Source organism: Peromyscus leucopus, chromosome 4, assembly GCF_004664715.2.
Source record: "Peromyscus leucopus breed LL Stock chromosome 4, UCI_PerLeu_2.1, whole genome shotgun sequence".
NCBI classification, from domain to species: Eukaryota; Metazoa; Chordata; class Mammalia; order Rodentia; family Cricetidae; genus Peromyscus; species Peromyscus leucopus.
Window position 1 is genome coordinate 61492301 of NC_051066.1, and position 18705 is coordinate 61511005.

The window sequence follows — 18705 nt, forward strand, 5'->3', positions numbered from 1 at the left end:
ATTGGCTTACTTCTTGACATAGTGATACACACCTGTAATTCTAGCATTTGGGAGGCAGAGGCAGGAAGATTATTGAAGGTTTCATGCCAGCTTGGTCTACATAGCAAATTCTAGGCTAGCTGGGACTATATAGCAAGATGCTGCCTCAAACAAAACAAAAGCAAAACATCTCTTTGATTTTTGCTGTCCAAGTCCAGTGAATTGGAAATGAGGGTCAGCAATACTTTTCCCTTCAGGCCACCTCCTGATCACCACCCAGTTGTTAGTTACTCCAGTGCAGACCCATCCCTGAGGTAGATGTTCTCTTTCTCATTACTTTTCCTCTTTCTCCCTTCTTCTCTCCCTCTCTTTCTCTTTCACATTAATTTACCGTGTGCGCGTGCGTGCGTGCGTGCGTGCGTGCGTGCGTGCGTGCGTGTGTGTGTGTGTGTGTGTGTGTGTGTGTGTGTGTGTTTCCTCCTTCCACCATGTGGGTTATCAGGTTGTCAGGCTTGGGACAAGCATCCTTACCCCCTGAGCCATCTCCTCAGCCCTCTGGTAGACTTTCCACAATCTCAATGTGTCAGGTTCACTCTTCAGCGTGGTAGTCTGTCCCCCCTCACTTTCCTTACTTCTTGTCATGACTGTATTAAAAAGCCATGACTTTCCATGCTGAATATCTTGATGTGGATTCAGATCAAATGGATCCAAATTGGGTTTCTAAAATGGTTTAGCAAGTTTTCAAGCAGCTTAAAATACACAAATAAAATGTACTGAACAAAAAAAAGAAGAGATGGAAAGTGTGAGAAAGTAAAAAACAAACAAAGCAAGGCATTGAATATGCTGAAAAGCTGGCTGTTTCTAGAACTGAAGGAGATGAAACTAAAAGATATTCAATTAAAGTAAGTCAGCCAGTTGGAAAGGACTAGGAACAGCGATGCTCCCTTCTCAACTATTGCTTCAGATGATTTCAGTGTTGGGAGGAGCGAGATGGGTGGAGGAGGAAAACAGAGCACCAAGGTGGGCTTGAAAACACCTTTTGGAAAGACCTTTATACATGTGTTGAAATGTAAAACTTGGAGAAAATAAGCAGAACAAAATCTACTAACATTTTAAAAGAAGTAAATTGCTAAGGAAGCATAAACCTGCTATGGAGACCTAAAACAGATCTCTGGCTGGACTGTTTGCACCAGCAGGAGGCTGGCTGTAAAAGCTGAGTAACCTCAGGCTTTTAAGATGCTCTCCCAGTAGGATTCCACAATTGCAACAGACCTAAAGATGCTGTGTGGCTCCTCTGTTCCGAACTATGGTTTTAATTAGCTGTTATTCTGTACCTAGGCTGTCAGCGTGTGTTGGGTATAAGCAGAGTGAGAGGGCTTGGTGGTCAAATAACCTTCCTTTGTGGTTCACAGGTCACTGGATCACCAGAAGGCCTGATGGAGAGAACAGGATCATTGGTGATCTGCTTTGAGCTGGGTGTGCTGTGTAGAGGAAACTGAAACAGGTATTTGGTGACTGCAGGCCATGTTAGGAACTGGCAATGGTGACCAAAGTCTTTTCTTTGCCTTCTAGATGCATAGAAAGTTCATACCCTTGAAGTAAGGAGCCAGTGAACTGAGTTTGGGTGACTAAATGTTGTGTAAAACTTTCGGCTCTGACTTTCCAAATCTCGCTGGAGATCTTCCACAATGCAGATGATCCAGAAGAGGCATCAAAAATGGGAGATCCACAAGAGGGAAGGATCCTGGGTCTCTGAGTGACTAAGTGGAACAGAGCCTTTTACATGCATTGAAATAACATGAGTAAGAAATAGGTCATACCTGGATTATCTATAATGCTTAATACAGAATAAATGCTGCATAGTCACTGTAATGTATTTCTCATAGAATGTTAGGAAGCCAGTATTCAGTACAGAAGCAATTAACTTTTTAATGTTTTTGATCCTTATTGGTTGAGTCTACAGATGGGGAACATGTGTGTTAAATGCTCTAGTAAACAATTGTTTATTATGTAGAAAATTTGGGATCACCTGTTATACCTTAGCTTGCCTGGAGAAATGCAATTACTAAAGCAAAGAATATCTTAGTTGTTTTACTCATCACAGTTCAATGTTCTTTTTTATATTACATTTATTTATTTATTATTTATTTATTTGTGTGTGTGTGTGTTGTGTGTGTGTGTGTGTGTGCATGTGCATGACAAATGCATGTGGAGGTCAAAGGACAATTTGTGGAACTTGGTTCTTTTCTTCTACCATCATGTGGGGCCTGGGGATCAAACTCTGGTCCTTAGGCTTGATGGCAAGCATTTTTAACTGCTGAGCCATCTTGCCCATTCATGCTCTTCAAGTTTCTTTCACCCAGTAGAATTGGTGTTCTCTAGCTAAGAATCAAAAATATTAAAAAGTCGATTGCTTCTGTACTGAGTACTGTAGAGATGGCTGCCTAGCATTCTATGAGAAATACATTACAGTGACTATGTAGCATTTATTCTGTATTAAGCATTATAGATAATCCAGGGATGACTCAAAGTATAAAGGAAGCACGTACATAAGGGATTCAGCAACTGTGGGAATTGGTGTGCAAGAGAGGGCATCTTGAAATCAATCCTCCATGCATACCAAGGGGACAGCTAAAATAGAGGACTTTTGTGATCAAAAGCTTACCTTTTGTTTGTTTGTTTGTTTGTTTGTTTGTTTTTTGTTTTTGTTTTTGAGACAGGTTTCTCTGTGTAGTTTTGGTGCCTGTCCTAGATCTCACTCTGTAGACCAGGTTGGCTTCGAACTCACAGAGATCTGCCTGGCTCTGTGTCTGGAGTGCAGGGATTAAAGGCGAGCACCACCACCACCTGGTGAAAGCTTACTTCTGATTAAGACTGCAACTCCCTAAAATTTTTTTGCTTTTCTTGTCATAGGAAGCCAGTGGCCTTGTGCAACATGTCACCGTCTAAACCCAAAGCTATTCTTGCTAGTTACATAAGCTATGTGCATATTCATCTGCTACATCTCAGTTTCCCTATATGTGATGTGGCTATGTGTAGAATTTAGCTTTTGTCTTTATGTTGTTTTGAGACCAGGTCTTGTTATGTAGCTTAGGCTGTCCTTGAACTCAAGATCTTGAGTGCAGGGATTACAGATGTGGACAGCTGTACTCAGCTTTTATCTTGGGTTTTTGAGAATTCAGTGAATGAATCCACATAGAGTGCTTAGCACAGCAGCAGTCACATAGTAATTTTACCTGTATACCAGTTACTATCTTTTTATCCATGTTGCTGGCATGGGCCATTTCCCTAGCACATGCTCTTCAGTAATGCTAATTAGGCAAGTACTCCCACTTGCCTTGGCATGTTTTATGGATGACCCAAACTGCAAACACCAACATGTCTAAAACATATGCTCTCTGCTTTGTTTAATTTCAGATACCAAAATATGCCTACACATAGGGGTATGTGCATAAAGAAACACATGTACTCTTTTTTTTTTTTTTTTAGTTTGCCTGGTAGAAATAGGCTTCTGCAATGTGTCTTTTCCTCCCACACATGCCCCTCCATGGCTGGCACATCTCCTAATTATTCCCATCTACTCCCTCCCCATAGACCTTTTGTGTGTATATTTTGGCACACATTCTTTTGGTTCTGCCTAATTCCTTTCTATCTCTTTTTCTGCCTCCACCCTCCCTCCTCTTCACAACTCTTTAGAAAAATTAGTTAAACTATACATTTTTTATTATTAATGTACATTTATGAAAAATTCGTTACAGTTACAAAAGTGCATGGTTATAAAATAATTTCCATACAAAGGTCGGAGGCATCTTCCCTACTCCTCCCTAACCCTCCCACCACCAGACATCAGGGCTTAGGAGAACTGAGAGCTTTGTGGACCCAGCTCCTGGTCAGCGCTGTGATGTACAAAAGGCCCTTGGGTCGTGCCTCTCTTACTTCCTTTTGCCTCCTTCTGGGCACACAAAAGCAGACAAGGTTCCCTAGCTGTGAGGACGCTGTCCCTTTGAGGAATGAACAAAGGGGTCTCCTTGTGCTCTTCTACAACTGAAAAGAATGTCTATGGAGAAAATGGAGCTGTTGGCTTTTCACAAGGGTTGGAATGAAATACATGTACTCTTTACATCCATTTACATCTCTTTAAATCCATTACACCAAGCCCTTAACTGAGACCATGAAACTCTGTAGCATCCCTGGGCAACCTATTTCTTCACGTTTCCACGGGAATCCTGGTGAGAATGGAAAAGGAGGTGGTATCTTGAGGATAATCAGAGGTACATGGTCCAGAATGGTGTGATGAGGACACAGGATCTTTTCTAAAGAAAAATTTTCTTGTCCAGACCTTGACCACCATAATCTTGTTGGTTAGTTATGACCTGACGTTTTCAGACCCAGCATAAAGGAAACTTCTGTGAAGGGGACAAGTCTCTAGGGGATAGAGGAGGACAGAGGGAAGTTGGGAGGAACCAGGTTTTCATTAGGTTGTTTCAATTATAGCATTGGATCTTTTCATATTTCCTGTGCAGCCAGACAATTGTGGAGGGTCCATATTTGTGTATCAGCCTGACAGCTGAGTGGATTGTGTCAGAAAATTGAACTCATATTCCAAAGGAATATTCTCCAAGTCAGCAGATAATCAACATAAGTGGACCACAGATACACATATGGACAAACAAATGCCCCATCACACACATGTTAGCCAGTGAGGAAAAAACTAAATGAAACTTCATGGTAACATCAAAACAGGTTGTGGTTACCAGGATATGCAAACACTCACAATAAGGATTATTATATTATTTCTAGACACTTAGTTCTGACAGCATGAACAGGATGGTGGTAGTAGTGGAATTCCATGTTAGTATGGAGGCTGGATGTCTCCCTTCTTGTGCCTTAGTTAACTGGGGACCTTCTAGAAGCCGAGAGAAACATTTTCTTGATGTATCTTGCTCAGAAGTCTTTGCCATTAATGGAGATCAAATTGTGCCACTCGGAAGGACACTTGATCTCAAGAGGCATTTGGTGTCTTGTCTTGTTCTAATTCTATGTGAAATAGAGTAATATATCTTAAAATATGTTAACTATAATTCAGCAAACAGTGGTGCCCAGGAGATTACTGTAAGTGAGCATGGTGTTCCTCTATGGAAAGTTAAATGAATTTTTTTTTTTTTTAAAATCAGGAATACTATTTCTAAAAGTTCCTTTCCAAAACACCGTAGATGATAAGCTTAACTGGTGGATGATAGCTAGAGTCCACCATTGTTGGCTGCAGTTGGGTGGTCGGGGAGAGCAGGGCTATGTTCTATGTCATATTTCGTAGGAGCAGAGCTCTGGCCTAGACAGTATAAGCAAGAGTGAGGGGGAAAGCTTCCGGGGACTGCTTTAGTTGATTAGATCAATGTAGATGAGCTGGAAGATGACATAGTCTTCTCCTCCATGCATTTTAGGGCTACCTGGGGGTGGATGAGGGATGCTTGCTGGGGTTAGATCCAAGATAGAAAGCTCTTGTTTTCACCCTCACTCTAACCAGCCTTGCCGACAAGACTGGGCCTTAAGTCTTCCTGTCTTCTACAGAAGATCTCACCTATCATTTTCTCAGATTCCTCAGTTTCTCTTGTAATACAACACACAGTAGGAACCATTTCGCTTCCTTTCCAAAAATTTGACTGAAAAATGACGTCAGCGCAGCCGCCAGTCCTAGTGACGGACTCAGACATTGTTAAGAAGGCGTCTTCTGTTTAGATGTTACGTGTGCTGCCTCTGTGTTTTAGAGGCTGGCATTGCCCCTCTGTGAGAACAATCTGGGCACAGCTGGGCTTTGCTGCCTTCTATTCATTTTTGTGATTACTATTGTGTCAATGACTGTTGAATTCTAGGGTTCTGCTACGGAGGCTTCCAGGACATTCTCTTCCCCCAAATGCCCAAGGAGCACTGGAAAGAGAACCATGGCAGAACTGAGTCCAGAGTTAGGATGAAGTCATACTCATCTTGAGCCTCTGCTTTCCTACATGTAAAACAGCGTTTTGGTTTGTTTCCCACACAGAGTTGTGAGAAGCCAAGAAGAGGAATGCAAAAGAAGCTGCCTGGACTTCCCAGGGCCCAAGAAGACAGGGAAGATCTCAATGAAGCTGATGACATAGATGAGGAATATGGAGATGACAAAGACGGTGATAATCATGTTTCCACACAGTCCTTGGTGCCTGACTGATTAGATACAGATTTCCTCAATGGAGTCAACGATCATATTCTTTGTTTTACACAGATAACTTGGACAAGAAGCCCAGCTCTCTACAATGAAATTCAGCTACAATTCAGCTGCAAAGTGGGAACAGTAAAAATGGTCTGGCAGTGAGAATGGAAAGAGATGAATTAGAAAATATAACCATGCCCAGAGCAGTGCCTGGTCCTTATCAGCAACTTCATTAGCATGGCTTGAATTTGAATTTACATAGCTTTTGAAAGAGTTGTGATGAAGGATACTGATTGTATTTTGATCATGACATAGCATGCTACCTTATCCTTTCTGAGCCTGATGATCTCATCTGCAAAATGGGAACAATAAATCCCCCAAGAGGGCTGTGGTATGTGTGAAAGGAAACTGTTGAGGAGGGAGCTTCTCACACTGCCCGACATTAGCAAGAATCAGGAATTAATAGCTCTCCTTCAATATGCTCAAATGAGTGAGTTAATTAGAAGAAAAGACATATAATCCCATGGTTGTGAACGTGGTGACTTTGTCCTCCTGCCCTGGGTACTGACATGCTAGGCTCCAAGCCCTACAGTGTACTTTCCTGGTGAGTTCCTTTGGTGTAAGCACCATGGAAAGAGCCATCACACAATTGGGGTCCCAGGGTGCCAAGACTGTTGCTGCCACCATGGTGGGGGCCTTCTGCCTTCTCCTTGAAGACAAGTCTAGAGTCAGAGTCAGAGACAGGATAGAAGGAAGGGTGCTGAGGGTGATTACCCTTAGCCGGTTGTCTGGGACCTCACCATGAGGCTGCAATTGGGGCAGCATAGGGAAGTCCCCAGGGGTCACTTTACCCCAAAGCTGCTAGTGGAAGGGGATCAAGGAGCTGGGGGCCATCTCACTCCTGGAGGGCAGTGGCAGGCTACAGTGGGGACTGGAAAATTGAGTGTCAGAGGGAAGTTTTGCTTTTGCGTACACCTCCTCTACACACTTAGGCCACAAGGAACAGTGTGTTGCTCTCTCGACATACCCTGCACAGTAAGCCCTATCATTTGCCCTGGTCATCCTTTCTCTATCTACTTAGCAGATCATTCTTGCAATTCTTCTTGGACTTTTGAGGCACAGATGATGGACCCTCCTCTGGGCTTCCCTAACACTGTGCTCAGAGCACTGACATTTTGTCATAAAAGGATGTTTTGGAATTGCTTTCTTTATTAAAAGTAAGTACCTCAAGGGCAGGGACTTGGTTAGATTTGTCTTTCATTCCCAATTGCTAGCACAGTGCCTGGCCCAAAGTGGATGGATGCTCACACAAAGTTAGTTTCCCAACCTTGTCTGAGCTATGATGGAGGTGGCCAGGGCACCATGATCCCAGGTGTCCAGTGGTCAACACCAGCGGCAGCAGCATGGAGGGATGAGAGGCACCTGTGTCAAATCTCTTCTTCTTCACTGGCCTTGCTCCAGCGGTGACAGCAGTTGGCTGTGATACCCAGGAGGAAGTTGGTGGCCACAGAAGCGATGGAGACCACAAAGCCCACAAACGCGATGAAAAGGTAATCATCCAGGGTCAGAGTCAGGTGGCAGGCCTTGAAGCTCTCTTCAGTGAGTGAAAAGAGGGGGGCACCCTCAACTTCAGGGGGTCCCCGACACTCCGCCAGCTGAGAATCTGCAACACAGAACCCAAGCAGGGTGAGGCTCCTTTGGGAGAGAAGGGATGGGAGAGTCTCCCGTGCCTTCCAGACAGTCACTAGATTTCACCAATATACCTCAAATATACTTATCATCTCAGCAACCAGCAAAGCATTTTTACCTATTTTTATAAATGTGAAAAATTACCTGTCATATGGTTGAGTGTCTGTGGAAAGTCTTATGGTTACTTCCAATGATGGATCTGGGACTTTTGTGAGACATAAAGCCTGAAGTCTGGACATGTCACTCTCTGCTCTGTACATTCTTTTGGCTTCTCATTTGCACACAGAGAGGATGCCAACAGCCCCTTTAGGGTGCCAAGGACACTTCCCCAGCCCTTTATTTTCTTAGTTTTTCTGCTCCAGAGACACGTCTCTATCATTCCTCCATGGCCCCAAGCATGTCTCCTCTTAGATAGGAAGGGGGGACCTTGTGATGAAGATTCTGTCCTAGGTCTCCATATAGCCCATTCTCTCACTTCCTTTGTGACTTTGTTCAATACAGCCTGCTTAGTGATGCCTTCCCTTGGGAGCACACCACACTGGTTTCCACCACACTCACTGTCATACCCATTCTGCTTTATTTTTCCCTATGGTGTCCTTGCCTGACAATTTTGTCACTCTCTTCCTCCCTTGAAGATATGCTTCTCCCACAGCAGCCTCAGCCCCAGAACAGCATCTTTTTGTCGTAAGCACTCAATGGGTCTTTCTTAAAGTGGATGTAGGACTTTAATTTAAAAGCCTTGTGTCTTGTTACTAGCTCACATTTTTTTTTTCCTGGAGAATACAGTCAAGAGCATAGCCTCTGGAGATAACACCTGACTGTGAATCTCCTCACCCCTCATCAGTTGTGTGACTGTGAATATTTAGTCCCTCTGTATCTGTCAAGTGACAATAATATCTGTCTTCGGTAATTGTAGGCAGGATTTAGAGAACTAAAACACACAAATGCTTCTAGTGCATACTAAACATTAGGTAAAGTGCATGCCTTTTATAATCATCATAGTTGGGTCTCTCAGGTGTCAACTTGGGGTCATATTCTATGCTCAGACATTGGAGGGAAGAAGCTGCTCCTTTGGTGGGATGGCTTTCCTCCCCAGCCTTGTGGAACAATCCTTTAGGGTCACTTAAACAAGTGCACGATGGTTGTCAGTGGTCTAACCTTATCTGTTTGGGGAGTGAGAGTGGCCCTCAGAGACAATTCCACCTACAGATCTGGGCAATAGCTTCAGAGTAACACCTATGTCTTGGGTCAGGATGAAAATACTAATTGAGGCTCTAACCTTGGGCAAATCTTGTTTATTTTTTTTTCTGTCTCTTCTGTGTTGTCTTTATAAGAAGGGAATAATCCAATCTAAAATTTCCAAGCGAGTCAATGTGAAGTTTTAAAAATTAGTGTATAAAAATACAGGCTGTGTCAATGCTTTCTAATGATTATACAGGTTTGAGGGCAAAGAATAAAGTGATGGGTCTGGATTGATCCTTTTGACAGATGGATATGCATACATATTATTAGCCTTAAAAGTGTGTGTGTGTGTGTGTGTGTGTGTTCATGTTTGGATAAGAATGCAGTTTCCCTCAAATCATGGGTTGAGTCAATCCCAGTATACTGTTTGCACAGGACTGTAGACTCTGATTAGATCCTGGTCGTATCTGGAGTTGACTCACAAGAAGCTCTCCAGGGAATCTAGAAGACATCAACTTCCAGAGTTGATTGTGTGTCTATGTAAAGCTGCAGTGAGACAATGCAGACCAGCTAGAGAAGGCTGAGGGCACACAGTAGCCACACAAGGTGGGAGGGATGGGCTGAGAAAGTTCTCTGGAAATCAAGAGATCAGTCTTGAAATCAGATTATATCCCAGTGGCTCTCTCAAGTCTATGTTTGAATTCTGTCTCCCAGCATGGATAATAGGGGAATTTCACCAGGAGAAAAGAGAGGAAGTGATAAAAAACATGTCTAAAGGAATGACATCATCCAGGTCTCCATACTCTAGCAAGCTTTGGCCTCTAAGAGGAAACGTAACCTGTCCTCTGTGGAGAAGGACGGGGGCCTGAGGACCACCACCGTTCTCTGGAGCTCGAGTGCCTCACCCGCAGTGATGTCTGAGGCTGCACTGCTGGGGCCTGAGGTTCTCCTGTCTCCCGGAGGCTGGAGTCCCTTTCTGTGTAAGCCTTCACATATGGGAACTGGGCTTCTCACTCCTGTGGGGGAGAGCTCAGGTCCCTTGCCTGAGTTGATGTATAAGTCTACAATGACAGGAGCTGGTCTCATCTCCTCCTCTCTGAGGCAGCCAGGTCTTCTGCAGGGCAGCAGGACCCCCTGGAGATCCCAGCAGAAGAGGAATCCCTACTGTGAGGAGAGCTGAGTGCCTCCGAAGGCTCTTTCTGTCAATAGTGACAAGAGGGAGGGAGGCACAGCTTGCAGAGAGATTGGGTTGGTAGGGAGATGGCTCTAGGCAGCCTCCCCATCCTAGTCCCCACCATCACCCCATCTCAGTCTCCTGCTATTTTGGTACTGGAGAACTTCCTCCCACAGCTCTGTGGAAACACTGGAATCGTGACCCACAGCCCCCCTAAGTTATTTTAGTCTTGGGCTCCCCACTCAGTCCTCTCCCTCTTGCCTCATTCAGCATTGTTTTATTTTTTTCCCCCTGAGTATGCTGAACTTAGGCTCTAGGGAATTCCTGGGCTGGGGCTCCAGCACCTCCTATTGTTCTGATGCCAAGGCTGGGTGCTACACCATAAGTGCATTGGTGGCTGGGCGTATGGCTAAACTTTACTGCCTCTGGGCCAGGTCTCAACACCACTGGATGAGACTAGGACCCACCAAACTTCTGTGACACTGGCTCTTTCAGGTCTCAGTCCATGCTCTGGTTGGGACTTTCCAGTTAAACTGCCTCATTTCAGCCCTTCTCCCCAGATGCCCACCCCATGCATAAACCTTGAAGACTCTGCTAAGGCCATTTGGCCAGCCCAGAGGCTTGGTTATTTAGTTCAGGACCTGATTCTTGACAGTACAGCCAGAGAACAGCCACACTGCCAGGGTTTGAATCCTCGCTCCAACATGTGGTGGTTGTGTGATTTTGACCAAGCTACTAAATTTTTCTCTGCTTCTGTTTCCTCCTCATTAGGGTTCTTATGAGGATAAGAGGAGCCAACACATGAAATACGCTTAGAATAAGGCCTGGCACATAGTAAGTACTAAAATAAATAGGATTAGTCATGATTGTTTCTTTCAGGGTTTTCTCGGCACTGACAAGCGTTAGAGTAGAGTAGAAGTCAAATGAATGTGTTTTTATCTACGGCTCTGCCAATTTCCAAGGGAGTGACTCTGGGAAAGCCTTCTTACGGTTCTACATCTCAGCTCCTTCACCTGCAGAATGGGGATAATAAACATAGGAGTTCACCTAGATAATGGACGCCAAGGTCTCTGCTCACGGCAAAAGTTCAACAAATACCAGCAATGACCAGCTTCTCCTACTCTGCTTGCCATGTGTCTTCTTCCTCTCTCTGATCCTAGGTACCACAGAGGCAAGGGATGTCTGATGCTTTTGCAATTGAATTTCTCTAGTAGTCAGCATGCATCCTACATATTCAGCAAATACTTTTTGAACAAAAGAGAGGTGTGCACACAGTATCACCACCTTTTTTTTGGGGGGGGGGCATTACCTCTAGAAACCCTCCCCCTGATGACCAGCCCAGTCACCTCCCTTACCCGCTGTACAGCGTTGTATCCGATTCCGCAGCCACTTCAGCAAGGGCTCCATGGTGCAGCCGCACACCCACGGGTTACCCCCGATCTGCAGGGTTACCAGCCCTGGGAGGCCCTCAAGGGCTTCAAGGCTTAGGAAAGCCAGGCCACCATAGCTGAGGTCCAGGTCTCTGAGATGCACGAGGCCCTGGAAGGCCTGGGGGTGCACCCTCCGTAGCCAAGGGTTGTGGCTTAGGTCGATATGCACCAGTCCATGAGCCTCCTGGAACATGTCGGCTGGCACATGGCTGAGGTTGTTGTAGCTCAGATCCAGGTGTGCTAAGCGCTTGGCATGGAGAAAGAGGCCCTGCGGCAGCTCCATCAAGGAGTTGTTGCGCAAATCCAGCACACGGAGTTCCATGTAGCATGTGAGATAGCCCGGCGGCACCGCTGCAATGCGGTTGTGGGCCAGGCTGAGGTTGCGGGTGTCCATTGGCAGGTCCGGGGGTACGGAGAACAACCGCTGGCTGCTGCAGTCCACTACTTGGTTACGACATGTACAAAGGACTGGGCAACTGGTACCGGCATCAGAGTGCATCACTCCAGCTGCCAAGAGGAAGAAGACCAGCAACAAGGCTGGGTGCGGAGGCCCGGGCCAGGGAAGCTGGGCCCAGGTGTCACCCATCTTTGGCAGCTGACAGCAGCAATACTGTAGGGAGCCCATGAGAACTGTGTCCCTAGGTTCAACAGTCAAGGTACAGGGAGGCTGCTACATTAGAGGCCTGAGTCTGGGAGGTGGGGCTTCTGAGAGTGTGCTATCATTGTTGAAGACTTCCTTGGGAGCCTCTAAGCACCCAAGACTTCCCAAGATCCGCAGGATGTCCCTTTTGTGGAGCCTGGGGAGCAAGGACCCAGCTGAGATACCCTAGGGTCTGAAAGCGTGATCAAAGCTTGAGAAATGAGGGGAACAGGGATGAAGCTGGGGCAGCCCTCAGCAGGTCCTGCAAGGGTCCCTGCAGATCTTTTGTGCCCCTGTCACTCATACCTGCTGGGTGCTTCCTCTGGGTGCTGGTCTGAGTGGTGGGAGGGATGATGTGAGAGAGATGAAAGGTGGCCTTTAAAGGTCCTGGCACTTCTTCTGAGAAAACTTAAGCTCTGTCCTAGGGCTGGGACTGATTAAGAAGTCAGAATTGCACCTGGATCTCCAGCTTCCAAGGTCTCAGAGGCCGTTTCCCCTGGTGGTCCAGCGGGCATGAGTTCACAAAAGACCTGGGGCCAGAGATTTAGGAAGGGGCCTTGGAGAAGAATGTTCCCATGGCCTCCTGAAAGCCTGACTGTTTAGTCTCATTGGCCTCTGGAATCTCAAGGGATGCTCTTTGCTGCCCAGAGAGGGGTGAGTCCCGAGTGATACCCACTGTCTGGGCCACTGAATCTGGAAGAAGCCATGAGTTCTGGAGGCACAGGTAGGGGTCAGTTAGGAAAGCATTATCTATGTCTTCAAGGTGTCACCATAGCTGTGCACGCAGCAGGCAGAGGCAGAATTCACTCTGTCAACAAGAAAAGCATTCAGGCAGAGGCATGGAGAGTCCCCTATATCTCTGTCCCCTTACCTTTGTCTTACCCCTCTCCTCTTTTATTTCTCATTTCTTTCTTCTTTGAACCTTCATCCCCAACCACAAAGTGCCTTGCTTACTATCTTCCCGATGAGGACCACGGTGAGCGCAGAGCCCAGCCTCCAGTCACCTACTCACTCTATCCACCTGACCTAAAATCCTTCTCCCAGGTTTCTGTCCGGAGCTGGATGCATTTTTTTTTTCTATTGCTCATAGCTCCACCCTTGTGAGCACCGAACACCCCACCCCGAACAACTCCCTAAGAAAAACACGCATCCGTGCTCTGGTGGTTTGTATACCCCCCCTCAAACACTTTCAGCCTCTCTCTGTCCCCCTCTCTTTCTTACACACCACACACACACACACACGCACACACACACACACACACACCACGCACACGGACTCACGAACACACACACACACTCTCACACTTTTGTAGTTTCTTTCTGCACACACTCTTGCAGAGCCCCCTCCCCACTGTGCCCCCAGCATCTTTTACACCACAACATAGCCCTAACCCCAGCATCCTGTTCCGTTCCAGTCTCCAGCTCCCAGCCTCCCTCTTAAGCCCACACACATACTTGGTCTAGCAAAGGGATCCCACCCAGGGCCTCACCCCACGGCTCATCCCTCACCCTCTGTGGCCTCAGCTTCTCTTTTACCCACCTGCTGTCCTCACTTACCCCCCACAACCCCCACCCTTTTATCCCCTCGGTCCTTTCCCACCCTGTTCTCCACTGCTCCGGAGCATCAGTCTCACCACTGGGAAATCACCCCGGCACCACCTTATACAGACTCAATTTTCTCAGCCTCAGGGTCTCCTGCTATACTCCCACAGACCCTCGGGAGACTACTCACTCTGTTCCAAGGACACAGACATCAATCTGCAGCAGACAAACGGCTCTGCCTCCCTCATCCTGGAATCCCCGCTTCTTTGCTTGCTAGCTTCCGAACAGATTGCCTACTGGGCTCTTCCCCTCCCCCGACTCTCCTCTTCCACGTCTCCTGGATCCCAGGCCAGCATCTTCTGCGTTTTCCTGTCCTGTGGTCCCTGTGCCCCTTCTTTTACGCTGAAGGGAAATCTGAGAGAGGATGCTTAGAAAGTTCACAGAATCTGAATGCCTCTTGGGAAACTCAGCCGGTGCCGAGAGGCTGCCTTGGTGTGTGGCTTCCGCCAGAGCCAGGTCTTCCCCTCCCTCCTCCCTCTCTCCCTCTCTCCCCCTCCCTCCATCCCTCTCCCCTCCTCTCTCTCTTTTTCGCTCCCCTTTTTTTCCTCGAGGGCCAGGTAATGACGTTTCACTGTCTCTTAGCAACTGCCTCCACATCTCTGAGCAACAGGAGAACTGGCTATAGACCCCATCAAGATGAGAGGGGAGAATGAAGTACTCCTGGTGCATTCACAGCCACGCTCAGGGTCCTAGTGGTAGGGCAAGGGGAAGAAAGAAGAGGAAGGTAGACAGCCCTAGGACAGGGGTGAAGGGAGAGGAACCTGCAGCAGAGAGAAGGCAAGAGGGTTCAGCAGGAAAGAATGGAATGGGCAGAGCACTGGTGTGGAATCTTAGATGGAGCAAGGAGAGTTTAAGTGCATCAGACCCCAAAGGGATAGAAGAGCAGAATATGGAGAAAGGAATTTAATGGGGTGGAAAAGAGCAAAATGGATGAGAACAATGAAGACAAGAATAAGGATGAAAAGAAGAAAGGAACATGGTTGATTCTCGGTGTTTGCTCACCTGATGGGCAAACACTCTCTGTTAGCTGCTATAGTATACCTCTCTCCAGGTCTGGGTGTCCTTTGGTTCCCAGTACCACGTGACTGGACGAAGACTTATTGGGAAGAATCCCAGGTGACTTGTTTCCTCTGCTCCTTCTATCTAAGTCCTTACCCCATGAGCTCTCAGGAGTTAGGAGCTTTGGCTGGAGTGCTGGTTGATCCGTGAGCCCTGGGGATGCAAACAATTGGCTAGTTCGGGTGAGGGCAGCTGGGCTTCTACAGAAATTTGGATTTATCATTAGGGAATGGAAATGGCCAGGCAAGTATTATGCTCTTGGGTGAGGGTGATGGTTGAGCAGGTAAAAGAACTTGTAATACAAACACAAAGACTGGAGTTTCCATCCTCAGCACCCAGGTAGACACCTGATATTTGTGGCAGCCTCCTTGTAATCCCAGTGCATGGAAGGTAGGCATGGGATCCCCATGGCCAACTAGCTAGAGAGACTAGATGAACTGAGGGCTCTGGGTTCAAGAGTCCTCGCCTCAATGCACAAGGTGTAGAATTATTGTGGATGACACCTCTGACCTCCACATGCATGTGTAACATGTGCACACACATGCACTATTATATACATGTGCCCTGACACATATGAGCATGGACACACATATGTATTTGTACTGCACATATTGCACAAGATAAAAAAAAAATATTATGCTTCTTTCTTCTTTCCGAGAGCCCCAGGAATCCCTTTGGCTGCTTTGTTCCCTTTAGGAGCGTCCTCCCACACTCTACGCTGAGTTCATGTGAAGGTGACATGTCACAATCCCTCTTTCCTTGAGCAAGTCTCTTATTCAGTGGGGCAGCATTTACAAATTGGCTTGGCTAGTTGGTTTGAACAAATAGCTGGCTTTCCCTCTCCCTCCCTTCCCCTTCTCTCTCCTCTTCTCCCCTCTTTTCTTTTCTCCCCTCACCACCCCTGCATCGGGGTCTTACTACGCAGTCCATGCTGGCCTTGAATTCTCAGTCTTCCTGCCTCCCAAGTGCTGTTGGATTACAACCACCACACTTGATTTCTTTTCCTTAAAAAAAAAATAACTTTTTGAACATTTACTGTGTACCAAACAATTAACAAGATGGTAGTTTCTACCTTAGGAAATGAAGGTAGGATTGGGAAGATGGCTCAGTTGGTAAAGAGCCTGAGTTCTACCCTTAGCAGCCAAGTGAAAAGCTGATGTAGTGATGCAACCTTCTAACCCCAGGGCTGTCTCAAAAAACTCCTAAGGAATGAATACCATCCAAGGTTGACCTCTCCACTACATATACCTGCACCTGCATGGTACACACACACACACACACACACACACACACACACACACACACACACAGAGGAGAGAGAGAGAGAGAGAGAGAGAGAGAGAGAGAGAGAGAGAGAGAGAGAGAGAGAGAGAGATTGGATATGGACATTGACTCTATGCTTTTAGTGTGCTGACCTGGAGCCTCCTGTATCTAAATGATACCATGTTTTGGAGAGGGGAACAAAATAATATTCTAGAGAAGAAATGTGAACTTATACAGGTTCTGGGCATTTAAGAAGTTCTCTAGATCAAGTGACCTCATCCTATCTACAGGGCTCCCCTTCATATGTAGTCATAGAAGGTCACCTTACGGACGCTCTCCCTATTGTGCAGCCTTTTGCCTTTTATAGTGTCTAGTGCCGAGCAATGTGCAACTGATTTGTGAACACTTGTGCCCTGATGCTAAGATACTGACTCATGAGGTTAGTATCTCCTCCATCCTCAGAGCAAGGTGATGGTTGTTAAATCTTATTTATGCATTTCGAAATACAATACTGATCCTAGCCCAGTTGTAACTGAGGATGGTTGGCCTCTGGAATGCAAAGCTGTCATCTCATTTTACTAATTAAAATGCTTGGAAACAAAATCTCACTGGAGAGAATCATGAAAAATAATTATGAAAGGCAGAGAAAGGTATTCACAGTTGAACATTTAGTGTTGACTAAATATAAGACAAAAAATTTAGAATTTTTTCCCCTTTTGTGATAAGAAATTTACAGTTACAATAAGAACTAATGTGGCTAAAAGAAAAAAATATAGTTGGTTTCCTTAAAAAATGGGGGGTGGGCAGGCAGACGACTTAACTGGTAAAGTGCTTGCTGGGTAAAGACAAGGGCCTGAGTTTGGAGTCCCAGCACCCACGTGAAAGATGAGCTTCATGTCTGAAAGCCCAGTGTGGGGTGGCCATGGCGGTAGAAACAAGAGGGTCCTGGGGATTCACTAACCAGCCAGCCTGCTCAAACCAGTGAGTTGCCTCGCCTCAAAAAATTGGGGCCGGGGATTTAGCTCAGTGGTAGAGGGCAAAAGGAGAACCCTTAGAGGGATTCTCCTGGGAAGGGGAAATAGATGAGCTCTCCTGGGTAAAGTGGGGGCAGGCAGCGTGGAGTGGAGGGCATGGGGAGATGGGAACAGGAGGAATCCTGTTCGTCCAGTTAAGGACAGCACGGAGGGGGAGAGTAATGAAAGAGGTATCTTGATAGAGGGGCCAATTATGGGGTTAGGGAGAAACCTGGTGCCAGGGAAACTCCCAGGAATCCACAAGGATGATCCCAGCTAAGACTCCTAGCAATAGAGGAGAGGGTGCCCAAAATGACCTCCTGTAATCAGGTTGGTGACTACCCTAATTGTCATCACAGAGCCTTCATCAGTAACTGATGGAAGCAGATGCAGTGATCCACAGCCAAGCACTGGCTGAACTCTGGGAGTCCAGTTGAAGAGAGGGAGGAGGGATTATATGAGCGAGTGGGAGCAGGCAAAGGGGGGGCAGAAGGGGGTTGTCAAGATGATGAAGGAGAACCCCACAGAAACAGCTGACTTGAGCTATTGGGAGCTCAGGGACTCTGGACCGACAGCTAGGGAGCCTGCAATGGGACTGACCTAGACCCTTTGCATGTGGGTGACAGTTGTGTAGCTTGGTCTGCTTGTGGGGCCCCCTAGCAGTGGGATCAGAACCTGTGCCTTGCACATAAATTGGCTTTTTGGAACCTATTCCTCATGCTGGGATGCCTAGCTTAGCCTTGATGCAGGGGGAGGATCTTGGTCCTACCTCAACTTGGACCAAGTTGCCATGCTTTGTTGACTCTTATGGGAGTTCTGCTCCTTTCTGAAAGGAGGAGTGTATGGGGGGAAGGGTAGACGGGAGGTGGGGAGAGGGAACGGGAAGAGAGGAAGGAGGGGAAACTGGCTGGTATGTAAAATACACACACACACACACACACACACACACACACACACACACACACACACACGACCTAGGCTACACTGCTTGCTCATTGGGAACTTCAGTTTTCTACTTGTGGAGCAGGATAATGACACCTGAGCCCTGGGGCATCTCACAGGCATGCTGTACCAATAAAGCATTTAACCAGCACACAGCACTACAGATAGGCTTGTCAAGTGAACAAATAAGAAGATTGGTGAAACACTGCTGAATAGTTATGCACAAAGGAAGACATTAATTTGCATGAAAACAGGCGACAAAGGAAAACAGTCGTGTTTGTTGAGTATTCGAATGTATCCTCACACAAGGTGAGCCTCGAGATTTACAAGAAACCTTGATTAGAGAAAACCATGGCAGCATGTAATGTATCTTCTGTAAATGTGAAGTTCAATGAAGTAGAAATATCTGAAGCATCTTTTTTACTTTTAATCATTTTTTGACTCATTAAGGGCTTCTGTGAATCCTAAATTGGTGTTTTGTGGCACACAATGTACTGTGGGAAAAAAAATGCTTGTTCAAAATAAGTTTAAGAGATAGTGCCTTCAAC

General features: G+C 46.4%; 1 protein-coding gene and 1 long non-coding RNA gene across 2 annotated transcripts; one reads left to right on the top strand and one right to left on the bottom strand.

Annotated features, from left to right (window-relative positions):
• Window positions 1-1360: 1360 nt before the first annotated feature.
• On the top strand, window positions 1361-6300 carry LOC119087862. Its single transcript, XR_005091357.1, has 2 exons — window positions 1361-1483; window positions 6017-6300. It is a non-coding gene; the product is annotated as an uncharacterized LOC119087862 (long non-coding RNA).
• A 1052-nt stretch (window positions 6301-7352) lies between these two features.
• Lrrc55 (leucine rich repeat containing 55) lies at window positions 7353-14343 on the bottom strand. The gene is made up of 3 exons (XM_028894155.2): window positions 14011-14343; window positions 11564-13086; window positions 7353-7826 (listed from the first exon to the last, which is right to left on the bottom strand). Exons 2-3 carry the CDS (start codon window positions 12261-12263, stop codon window positions 7591-7593), a joined length of 936 nt encoding a protein of 311 aa, XP_028749988.1. The 5' UTR covers window positions 12264-13086; window positions 14011-14343; the 3' UTR covers window positions 7353-7590.
• Between the last annotated feature and the right edge of the window lie 4362 nt (window positions 14344-18705).

Excerpts from the sequence above, each read along its gene's own strand:
- Lrrc55 (XM_028894155.2), bottom strand. The coding sequence starts at position 12,263 with ATGGGCTCCCTACAGTATTGCTGCTGTCAGCTGCCAAAGATGGGTGAC. Across the intron at positions 7,827-11,563 it reads GATACAACGCTGTACAGCGG|ATTCTCAGCTGGCGGAGTGT; the intron begins GTAAGGGAGGTG and ends TCTGTGTTGCAG.